The 12,583-nt window shown below is 40.8% G+C and overlaps 1 protein-coding gene across 1 annotated transcript in view; it reads right to left on the bottom strand.

Annotated features, from left to right (window-relative positions):
• SATL1 (spermidine/spermine N1-acetyl transferase like 1) overlaps positions 1 to 12,583 on the bottom strand; it is a 45,703-nt gene that overhangs the window by 13,095 nt on the left and 20,025 nt on the right. The window contains exon 4 of the mRNA XM_060137300.1: positions 8,339 to 8,382. Within this exon, the coding sequence (XP_059993283.1) occupies positions 8,339 to 8,382 (44 nt within the window). The remainder of the gene's footprint in view (positions 1 to 8,338; positions 8,383 to 12,583) is intronic.

Genomic DNA, 12,583 nt, shown 5'->3' with positions numbered 1-12,583 from the left:
ATCCTTTCAGCCAATCTGTGTCTTTTGGTGGGAGCATTTAGTCCATTTACATTTAAGGTAATTATCGATATGTATGTTCCTATACCCATTTTCTAAATTGTTTTGGGTTCGTTATTATAGGTCTTTTCCTTCTCTTGTGTTTCTTGTCTAGAGAAGTTCCTTTAGCATTTGTTGTAAAGCTGGTTTGGTGGTGCTGAACTCTCTCAGCTTTTGCTTATCTGTAAAGGTTTCAATTTCTCCATCAAATCTGAATGAGATCCTTGCTGGGTAGAGTAATCTTGGTTGCAGGTTTTTCTTTTTCATCCCTTTAAATATGTCCTGCCAGTCCCTTCTGGCTTGCAGAGTGTCTGCTGAAAGATCAGCTGTTAACCTTATGGGGATTCCCTTGTGTGTTTTTTGTTGTTTTTCCCTTGCTGCTTTTAATATGTTTTCTTTGTATTTAATTTTTGACAATTTGATTAATATGTGTCTTGGCATATTTATTCTTGGATTTATCCTATATGGGACTCTCTGTGCTTCCTGGACTTGATTACCTATTTCCTTTCACATATTAGGGAAGTTTTCATGTATAATACCTTCAAATATTTTCTCAGTCCCTTTCTTTTTCTCTTCTTTTTCTGGAACCCCTATAATTTGAATGTTGGTGAGTTTAATGTTGTCCCAGAAGTCTCTGAGGCAGTCTTCACTTCTTTTCATTCTTTTTTCTTTATTCTGCTCTGCAGTAGTTATTTCCACTATTTTATCTTTCAGGGCACTTATCCATTCTTCTGCCTCAGTTATTCTGCTATTGATCCCATCTAGAGTATTTTCAGTTTCATTTATTGTGTTGTTGATCATTGCTTGTTTCATCTTTAGTTCTTCTAGATCCTTGTTAAATGTTTCTTGCATTTTGTCTAATCTATTTCCAAGATTTTGGATCAGCTTTACTATCATTATTCTGAATTCTTTTCAGATAGACTGCCTATTTCCTTTTCATTTTTTAGGTCTGGTGCATTTTTATCTTGCTCTTTCATCTGCTATTTGTTTTTGTGTCTTCTCATTTTGCTTATCTTACTGTGTTTGGGATCTCCTTTTTGCAGGCTGCAGGTTTGTAGCTCCCATTGTTTTTGATGTCTGTCCCCAGTGGCTAAAGTTTGTTCAGTGGGTTGTGTAGGTTTCCTGGTGGAGGGGACTAGTGCCTGTGTTCTGGAGTATGAGGCTGGATCTTGTCTTTGTGGTGGGCAGGTCCATGTCTGGTGGTGTGTTTTGGGGTGTCTGTGGACTTATTATGATTTTAGGCAGCCTCTCTGCTAATGGGTGGAGTTGTGTTCCTGTCTTCCTAGTTGTTTGGCATAGAGTGTCCAGCACTGTAGCTTGCTGGTCGTTGAGTGAAGCTGGGTGCTGGTGTTGAGATGGAGATCTCTGGGAAATTTTCACCATTTGATATTATGTGGTGCTGGGTGGTCTCTTGTTGACCAGTGTCCTGAAGTTGACTCTCCCACCTCAGAGGCACAGCACTGACTCTTGGCTGGGACACCAAGAGCCTTTCATCCACATCACTCAGAATAAAAGGGAGAAAAAGTAGAAAGAAAAGAAAGAAAGAAAGAAGGAAAGAAAGAAGGGAGGGAAGATGAGAGAGAGGGAGGAAGGAAGGAAGGAAGAAGGGAGGGAAGGAGGGAAGAAAGGAAAGAAAGAAAGAAAGAAGGGAGGCAGGGAGGGAAGGAGGGAGGAAGGAAGGAAGGAGGGAAGGAAGGAAAGAAAGAAAGAAAGAACAAAAGAAATAAAGAAAGAAAGGAATAAGATAAAATAAAGTAAGATAAAATAAAATAAAGTTGTTAAAATAAAAAAATAATTATTAAGAAAAAAAATCAGATGGAGAGAACCCTAGGACAAATGGTGGAAGCAAATCTATGCAGACAAAATCTCATACAGAAGCATACACATATACACTCACAAAAAGTGGAAAAAGGGGAAAAATCATAAATCTTGCTCTCAAAGTCCACCTCCTCAATTTGGAATGATTTGTTGTCTATTCATGTATTCCACACATGCAGGGTACATCAAGTTTATTGTGGAGCTTTACTCTGCTGCTTCTGAGGCTGCTGGGAGGGATTTCCCTTTCTCTTCTTTGTTCTCACAGCTCCCGAGGCTCAGCTTTGCCTTTGGCCCTGCCTCTGAGTGTAGGTCGCCGGAGGGCGTCTGTTCTTTGCTCAGATAGGACAGGGTTAAAGGAGCAGCTGCTTCGGGGACTCTGGCTCACTCAGGCTGGGAGGAGGGAGTGGTACAGAGTGTTGGGGGAGCCTGCAGTAGCAGAGGCCAGCATGACGTTGCACCAGCCTGAGGCACGCAGTGCGTTCTCCCAGGCAAGTTGTCCCTGGATCCCGGGACCCGGGCCGTGGCGGACTGCACAGGCTCCCTGGAAGGGGGGTGTGGATAGTGACCTGTGCTCGCACACAGGCTTCTTGGTGGTGGCAGCAGCAGCTTTAGTGTCTCATGCTCGTCTGTGGGGTCCGCGCTTTTAGCCGCTGCTCACGCGGGTCTCTTGAGCTCCTTTAAGCAGTGCTCTTAATCCCCTCTCCTCGTGCACCAGGAAACAAAGAGGGAAGAAAAAGTCTTTTGCCTCTTTGGCAGTTCCAGACCTTTCCCCGGACTCCCTCCCTGCTAGCCGTGGTGCACTAACCCCCTGCAGGCTGTGTTCACGTTGCCAACCGCAGTCCTCTCCCTGAACTCCGACCGAAGCCCAAGCCTCAGCTCCCAGCCCCTCCCGCCCCAGCGGGTGAGCAGACAAGCCTCTCGGGCTGGTGAGTGCCAGTCGGCACCGATCCTCTGTGCGGGAATCTCTCTGCTTTGTCCTCCACACCCCTGTTGCTGTGCTCTCCGCGGCTCCGAAGCTTCCCCCTCCACCACCCACAGTCTCCACTGGCAAAGGGGCTTCCTAGCATGTGGAAACCTTTCCTCCTTCACGGCTCCCTCCCACTGGTGCAGGTCCCGTCCCTATCCTTTTGTCTCTGTTTATTCTTTTTTCTTTTGCCCTACCCAGGTACGTGGGGAATTTCTTGCCTTTTGGGAGGTCTGAGGTCTTCTGCCAGTGTTCAGTAAGTGTTCTGTAGGAGTTGTTCCACGTGTAGATGTATTTCTGGTGTATCTGTGGGGAGGAAGGTGATCTCCACGTCTTACTCTTCCACCATCTTCCTCTTCCTCCACCAATCTGTTTTAAATTCCTTATATTAAATTGATTAATTTGGTTTTGTTTGTGTGTGTTTATGTAAGACGGTGGAATTTCACCTTTATCTTTTCTCCCAGTTATCCCAACACTGTTTATTTAATAACGTATCTTTTATTAACTGTCTTGAAGTTTCCATTTTATCATGTACTACATTCTCATATATACTTAACAGAATTTCTGGACTCTCCATTCTGTTCCAATGATCTATCTCTGCATCTATGGTAATAGATTACCATAGTATTTTAATTACTTACAGTTTTATAATATCTGATAGGGATCTTCTCCCCTCATCACTCTTCTTTTTGATATTTTTCTAGAAACAGTCACATGTTTATTCTTCCACGTGAAAATTTGGGGATTTTGACTGGAATTGCATTAAATTTATAATGGAAAAAATGTATAAAATATATAAGGAAGACAGCAAGGGCCAGATTATGTACATCATTGCTAAGAAATTTGGATTTTATTCTCAGTACAACCAGAGCCCAATGGAATTTGAGCCTCTTGGCTGCTGTTTTGAGCACCTTCCCTAAGATGCTGTAAGCTCTTTGAGGGCCGGGACTATAATTTAATAATCTGATATCCTTTATAGTACTTAGCACATGGCCTTCCCCTAGTATGCACTCAGTGTTTGCATAAGGAACAAAAATCAGATATTAATAGTACACAGTCCTTCGTATGGATCATCAATGGTCCAAAACCACAGTTTGAGAACCACCATAATAAAAGGCATTAAATGGAAAGTCTGGTAAGCAAGAAGTTATAGCTGCCTAGACATAAAGTGACTAGATCCCCAAATAATGCTGTGGTATTATTTGATTAAGAATAAGATAAAACAGATTCATACAAAGGATGGTTGGAAGAATTTTAGTGGCAGGGCAGTAAGTAAAACCTGAAAAATACTCAGTTAAGGAATGAGTATTTATATATGTGACATATATGTGTGTGTGTGTGTGTGTGTGTAATATATATATGTATATGTATATATTACACATATATATGTAGATGGAAACAGTTTGTAGATGTACACATATATATGTAGATCGAAACAGTTTGTAGATGGCAAACTCTCGTAAATCCCTTGCAAAGCAAAGAGAGAATGCTTTGAAAACTTATCAGTGAACAGGAGTTAGGGTGAATGGACATGTACGTATCAGAGAATAACATCCCAAACCTAATTAATCATTATATTAATGTCTGTGATGCAGAGTAATTTAGCTTTTCTATTATTTTTCTACACTGAATAGTCATTAGAATTATTTCCAAGAAACATCTAGTGTATATTCAGGTACATGAGGCAAATTCAAAAGTAAATGTGGTTAGGAACTTCACAGATACAGGTTCACTGAAGTCGGAGAATCTAGTGATGTATTTTTCCCTTGGTGATAACAATGGGCACTGTTTGGAAAGATAAGGAAGGTAAGTTTTCTGGATAGAAAGATTCACTGTCGTTCAATAATAAATTTATTAATTGCCAACTGGGCGTCAGATACTAAGCTAAGAAAAAAAAACCTTTAAAATTATTTTCTACCTGGAAAAATGTGCTTCTAGAATAATTAACATGTTGGGCATAGTATTTTGATTGATGACCTAGTCATGCGGATTAATGCCAGTTAGAGAAATGATGTGGGAACTTTTGGGGATAGAATAGAATGGAAGACATGGGAAGATAGATAACCCAGTTCTTACAGATCTGTAACCAGGCCTAGCATCATTTCAGCAGATAGATTTCACTAGAAAACTTCTGGTATTTTATTTTGTCCATTAAAATACATGCTCTGATCAAAGGGAACAGAAACTTGGCCTAATTTAAATTATATACATATACATATATATATATATATATATATATATATATATATATGGAAACAGTTCCATTACAAAACTCTTTTACAAGTTTTCCTTACCTATAACCTGTGCCTTGTTCCAGCCACAAATTTACTCTTTTTAAAAATCTAGGCTACTGCTTTTATATGGGCTTTTATATGGAATTGTTTAGGTTGTGTATTACATACATGATTGCCTTGAGTGCCACAGAACTTCAGCACAGTAGCTGAAGTATGGCTAATAGTTTGTCACCTTTACTGCACTGGGATGATTTCCAGGAAAATCATTAAAATGAATTTTAAATCAGAAACTTAACCCTGCTCCTTGGACTTCTGGGAGGCTATCTGTGGATGGGCTTCAGGAGTCAAAGAACAGTCTGAAATTATACGGAAAATTTGTTGTGGATAAATATTGTTTTCTGGGCAGTCAATCATTAGCTTCTACATGTAGGTGTGGTCTTCAAAGCAAGAGGCCCTACCCTAAAATCTTAGCCATTAATACCTGAAATTCTATCACTGACAGGTCATTCATTTGAGTTAAGCATTCCTTTTATCAAAGATCCTCTTTTAAAGTTAAAATTGAGGAGAAGTCAAGATGGCAGAATAGGAGGACATGAAATTCATTGTTCCTCACAAGTACATCAAGAATACATCTACAAATGGAACAGTTCTCATAGAGCACCTGCTGAACATTAGTGGAAGACTTTGGACACCTAAAAGGACAAAAAAATCCCCTCAAAACTGGGTAGGATGAAAGAAAGAAGAAAAAAAGGAAAAAGGAATCAAAACAGGGACCAGCAGCCCTGACGGGAAGCTGAAAGTGAGGGGAGGTCCCCACGCTCAGATAAACTCCCTCACGGTGGGGAAAGCAGCTGGGACAGAAAAGGACATTCAGGGGATCAAAGGAGAATGCAGTGGATGGTCTGTGGAAGGCAGGAAAAAGTAAGAACTGCACACATGGCCTACACAGCAGCTCTGCACATTCCAGCCTGAGTCGTAAGTCACCTGTTGCGTAAGGGGGCTCGGTGTTGGAAAGTGAGGTTTGGAGCATGGACCCAGGGAGGAGACAGCTGTTGGCTGTGAAAAGACAGCCTGAAGGGACAGGAGTAAGGAGCTCCACAGCCAGGAAAGTCTTCAGAAAAAGCCCGGGACACCATAGAAGCAAGGCATCATTGCTGAGTGGCATGCAAGGGGTGGAGCCACAATTACAACCCTTTTCCCCACCTGCTGGCTTCTTCAGCCTCCACAGCCACTGGGAGGGTCACCCATCTGAGCAGCCTTGCCCGCCCCTCAAGCCAAGGTCTCCTCCACCCGCGTAGGCTCTGGGGACCCGAGTGCCGCCCATCCCAAAGCCTCCTTGGGAATCAGCCCTGGTCACCCCTGCCTGAAATGGGAATCCACCAAAGCTTATGGGGGCTGAGTGCTAAAGCATGGGGTTAAGAAAGCAGATCCAGGGACAGGACCAATGTTGGCTGTGCATATATAACAAAGGGGATGGGGGTGAGGGGCTCCACAGGTGGAATGCCCCTAGAGGAAGCATGGTCTACCTTGGAAACAAGGCTCCATTGTTGAGTGGCATGCAAGGGGGCAGGGCCACCACTGCCTCCACATGCCAGCCCCTGCCTCAGCAGGCACTGGGAGGGACTCCCACAAGAGCAAGCACACCCCAGTCTGTTGCAACTGTCTATGCAGCTGCAGGCAATTCACACACACCCCAGTTGTGGCCGCCATGCCCCTCCCTGGCCTAAGTGAGTAAGTGTGCCCCAATCAGCCACTGCTTTCACTCCCTCTCACTGGGGAAAGAAACAGGCACCTGAGGGTGGTGCACACACAGAGGTGGGGCCAAAACCAAAGCTGAGCACCAAGGGTGGTGCAACTAAGGAAGAGGAATGGAAATCTCTCCATGCAGCTGCAAAAGCTAAGGAATAAATCCCAGAGATCAGCTTGGTAAACCCTGCATCTGTGGAGTATGTGAATGGACAAAAAGTGCTATCACAACTGAGTCTGTTCTACCTTTAGCAGCAGTGGGCTTTGGGGGAAAGTACACACAGGAGTTGGGCCAGCCCAGAGTCTGAGCTGCCCCCACAGTACCCACAGTGGGTCCAGAGACCTAAATAGAGGTATTGGAGGGCCTCCTGGGGAGGCAGGGTTTGGCTCTAGCTCACTGTGGGAGTGAGAACACTGACAGCAGAGAGCCTAGGAAAATATTATTATTACTATTATTCTTTTTTTGTTTCTTTCATTTTGTTCAGTTGTGGTTATTATTTATTATTTTTTATTATTTATTCTATAAAAAATTTTAATATATTTTTTGATTTTTCTATTTTTACTTTACTTTTCTGTTGTTTTGTGTTTATTTTTGTTCTTTATATTTTTTTATCATTTTTATGTATTTGTTTTGTGTTTGCTTTTTTTTTTTTTTCTTTTTGGCAGTACACGGCTTCTCACTGTTGTGGCCTCTCCCACTGTGGAGCACAGGCTCCGGACACACAAGCTCAGCAGCCATGGCTCACGGGCCCAGCTGCTCCGCGGCATGTGGGCTCTTCCCGGACCGGGGCATGAACCCATGTTCCCTGCATCAGCAGGCGGACTCTCAACCACTGCGCCACCAGGGAAGTGCCTGTGTTTGCTTTCTGATTTTGTTTTCTTTTTCATTTTTTGTTCTTGTTCATTTAGTCCTTATTGACTATTCTCATTTTTAAATTCTTTTGTATGCTTATTCTCTTGGTTTATTTTATTTTATTTTATTTTTTCAGTGTGTGTGTGTGTGTGTGTGTGTGTGTGTAGTGTTGTTATTGCTGCTGTTTGTTTGCCATTGTTTTTGCTATTTGTCTTGGGTTTTGTTTGTCTGTTGGTTTTCTTTTCTTTTCTTTCCTTTTACTCTGGCCACACCGTGCAGCTTGCAGGCTCTTCGTTCCTTGGCCAGTGGTTGGGTCTGAGCCTCCAGAGTGGAGCACCAAGTCCAGGACACTGGACTGCCAGAGAATTCCTGGCCCCAGGGAATATTATTCAGCATGCACACTTCTGGAGGAGTCCATATTAACATCAAGACCCAACCCCACACAACTGCCTGCAGGCTCCAGCACAAGAAAACTCACACCAAACAACCAGCAAGACAGGAACACAGCCCTAGCCATCAGCAGGCAGGCTGCCTAAAGTCGTACTAAGCTCACAGACACTCCAAAACACACCACCTGACATGGCCCTGCCCTTCAGAGGGAAAAGACTCAGCTCCACCCACCAGAGTGCAGGTACCAGTCCCTCACACCAGGAAGCCTACACAAGCCCCTGGAGCAACCTCACTCACCAGAGGGCAGACAACAGAAGCAAGAGGAACTATGACCCTACAGCCTGCAGAAGGAAACCATAAACACAATAGGTTAGACAAAATGAAACAACAGAGAAATATGTTGCAGACAAAGGAGCAAGGTAAATCCCATAAGGCCAAATAAACAAAGAGGAAATGGGCAATCTACCTGAAAAAGAATTCAGAGTAATAACAGTAAAGACGTTCCAAGATCTCAGAAATAGAATGGAAGCATGGATCGAGAAGACAGAAGAAATGTTTAACAAGGACCTAGAAGAACTGAAGAACAAACAATGAGTGATGAACAACACAATAACTGAAATGAAAAATACACTAGAAGGAATCAACAGCAGAATAACTGAGACAGAAGAACCACTAAGTAAGCTGGAAGATAGAATGGTGGAAATAACTGTTGAGGAGCAGAATAAAGAAAAAAGAATGAAAGGTAATGAGTACAGTCTAAGAGACGTGTGGGACAACATTAAACAACCAACGTTCGCATTATAGGGGTACCAGAGGGAGAAGAGAAAGAACCTGAGAAAGTACTTGAAGAGATAATAGCTGAAAACTTCCCTTACATGGGAAAGGAAACAGTCACCCAAGTCCAGGAAAGGCAGAGAGTCCCAGGCAAGATAAACCTAAGGAGGAACACACCAAGACACATAGTAATCAAACTGACAAAAATTAAAGATAAAGAAAAATATTGAAAGCAACAAGGGAATAGCAACAAATAATGTACAAAAGAACTCTAATACAGTCGTCAGGTGATTTCTCAGCAGAAACTCTGCAGGCCAGAAGGGAGTGACATGATATATTCAAATTGACGAAAGGAAAAAATCTAAAACCAAGAATACTTTACCCAGCAACACTCTCATTCAGATTTGAAGGAGAAACCAAAAGCTTTACAGACAAGCAAAAGCTAAGACAATTGATCACCACCAATCCAGCTTTACAACAAATGCTAAAGGAACTTCTCTAGGCAGGAAACACAAGAGAAGGAAAAGACCTACAAGAAAAAACCCATGACAATTAAGAAAATGGTAATAGGAACATACATATTGATAATTACCTTAAATGTAAATGGATTAAATACTCCAACCAAAAGACACAGACTAGCTGAATGGATCCAAAAAAATACCCATATATATGCTGTCTCCAAGAGACCCACTTCAGACCTAGGGACACACACAGACTGAAAGTGAGGGGATGGAAAAAGATACTCCAAGCAAATTGGAATGAAAAGAAAGCTGGAGTAGCAATACTCATATCAGACAAAATAGACTTTAAAATAAAGACTATTACAAGAGACAAGGAAGGACACTACATAATGATCAAGGGATCAACCCAAGAGGAAGATAATTGTAAATATTTATGCAACCAACACAGGAGCACCTCAATACATAAAGCAAATGCTAACAGCCATAAAATGGGAAATCTACAGTAACACAATACTAGTCGGAGACATTAACACCCCACTTACACCGATTAACAGATCATCCGGACAGAAAATAAAAAAGGAAACACAAGTTTTAAATGACACAATAGACCAAATAGACTTAATTGATATTTATAGGACATTCCACCTAAAAGTGGCAGAATACACGGTCTTCTCAAGTGCTCATGGAACACTCTCCAGGATAGATCACATCTTGGGTCAGCAATCAAACCTCTGTAAATTTAAGAAAATTGAAATTGTTTCAAGCATTTTTTCTGACCACAATGTTATGAGATTAAAAATCAATTACAGGAAAAACAAAAACTGTAAAAAATACAAATATATGGAGGCTAAACAATATGCTACTAAATAACCAAGAGATCACTGAAGAAATCAAAGAGGAAATCAAATCATACCCAGAAAAAAAATGACAAAAACACACGATGGCCCAAAACCTATGGGATGCAGCAAAAGCAGTTCTAAGAGGGAAGTTTATTGCAATGCAATCCTACCACAAGAAACAAGAAAAAAGAAATATCTCAAATAAACAACTGAATATTACACCTAATGCAACTAGAGAAAGAAGAAGAAGAACAACAACAAAAAACCCTCGAAGTTAGTAGAAGGAAAGAAATCATAAAGATTACAGTAGAAATAAATGAAATAGAAATGAAGAAAACAATAGCAAAGATCAATAAAACTAAAAGCTGGTTCTTTGAGAAGATAAACAAAATTGATAAACCTTTACCCAGACTCATCAAGAAAAAAAGGGAGAGGACTCAAATCAATGAAATTAGAAATGGAAAAGAAGAATTTACAATGGACACCACAGAAATACAAAGGATCATAAGAGACTACTACAAGCAACTATATGCCAATAAAATGGATAACCTGGAAGAAATGGACAAATTCTTAGAAAAGTACAACCTTCCAAGACTGAACCAGGAAGTAACAGAAAATATGATGAACAGACTAATCACAAGTACTGAAATTGAAATTATGATTAATTATCTTCCAGCAAACAAAAGTCCAGGACCAGACGGCTTCACAGGCAAATTTTATCAAACATTTAGAGAAGAACTAATACTTATCCTTCTCAAACTCTTCCAAAATTTAGCAGAGGGAGGAACACTCCCAAACTCATTCTACGAGGCCACTATCACCCTGATACCAAAACCAGACAAAGATGTCACAAAGAAAGAAAATTAGAGGCCAATATCACTGATGAATATAGACACAAAAATCCTCAACAAGATACTAGCAAACAGAATCCAACAACACATTAATGGGATCATACACCTTGAACAAGTGGGGTTTATCCCAGGGATGCAAGGATTCTTCAGTATATGCAAATTGATCAATGTGATATACCATATTAAAAAATTGAAGAATAAAAACCATATGATCATCTCAATAGATGCAGAAAAAGCTTTTGACAAAATTCAACACACATTTATGATAAAAAAAAAAAACTCTCCAGAAAGTGGGCATAGATGGAACCTACCTCAACGTAATAAAGCCCATATACAGTAGACGGCAAACCCACAGCAAACATCATTCTCAATGGTGAAAAACTGAAAGCATTTCCTCTAAGATCAGGAACAGGACAAGGATGTCCACTCTCACCACTATTATTCAACACAGTTTAGGAAGTCCTAGCCATGGCAATCAGAGAAGAAAAAGAAATAAAATGAATCTAATTTGGAAAAGAAGAACAAAAATTGTCACTGTTTGCAGATGACATGATACTATACATAGAAAATTCTAAAGATGCTACTAGAAAACTACTAGAGCTAATCAATGAATTCAGTAAAGTTACAGGATGCAAAATTAATATACAGAAATCTCTTGCATTCCTATACACAAACAATGAAAGATTGGAAAGAGAAATTAAGGAAACATTTCCATTTACCATTGCAACAAAAAGAATAAAATACCTAGGGCTACCTAAGGAGGCAAAAGACCTGTACTCAGAAAATTATGATACTGATGAACGAAATCAAAGATAACACAAACAGATGGAGAGATATACCATGTTCTTGGATTGGAAGAATCAATTTTGTGAAAATGATTATGAAAATGATTATACTACCCAAAGCAATCTACAGATTCAATGCAATCCCTATCAAATTACCAATGGCATTCTTCACAGAACTAGAACAAAACATTTTAAAATTTGTATGGAAACACAAAAGACCCCGAATAGCCAAAGCAATTTTGAGAAAGAAAAACAGAGTTGGAGGAATCAGGCTTCCTGACTTCAGACTATACTACAAAGCAACAGGAATCAAGACAGTATGGTACTGGCACTAAAACAGAAATATAGATCAATGGAACAGGACAGAAAGCCCAGAGATAAACCCACGTACCTATGGTCACCTAATCTATGACAAAGAAGGCAAAAATATACAATGGAGAAAAGACAGCCTCTTCTATAAGTGGTGCTGCGAAAATTGAATAGGTACATGTAAAAGAATGAAATTAGAACACTCCCTAACATCATACATAAAAATAAACTCAAAATGGATTAAAGGCCAGGCACTATAAAACGCATAGAGGAAAACATAGGCAGTCTCGAGCCTCCGCAGGTCTTACTTGGAAAGAATTCATGCTTGGTTGCCTCATGCTTGATTGTCTCCTGCCTGTTTGGCTCATGGCTGTTTGTCTTGTGCCTGATTGGCTCGGGCCTGGTTGACTTGTGCTGGATTGGCTCGGGCATGGTTTCCTCATGCCTGGCTGACTCATGATTGATTGGCTTGGGCATGTTTGCCTTATACCTGGTTCACTCATGCTGGATTTGCTTGGGTCTG

This window comes from Lagenorhynchus albirostris, chromosome X (assembly GCF_949774975.1).
Source record: "Lagenorhynchus albirostris chromosome X, mLagAlb1.1, whole genome shotgun sequence".
In the NCBI taxonomy this organism is placed as follows: domain Eukaryota; kingdom Metazoa; phylum Chordata; class Mammalia; order Artiodactyla; family Delphinidae; genus Lagenorhynchus; species Lagenorhynchus albirostris.
The sequence above is the reverse complement of the archived record's forward strand: the minus strand, read 5'-3'. Positions and strand labels throughout refer to the sequence as shown.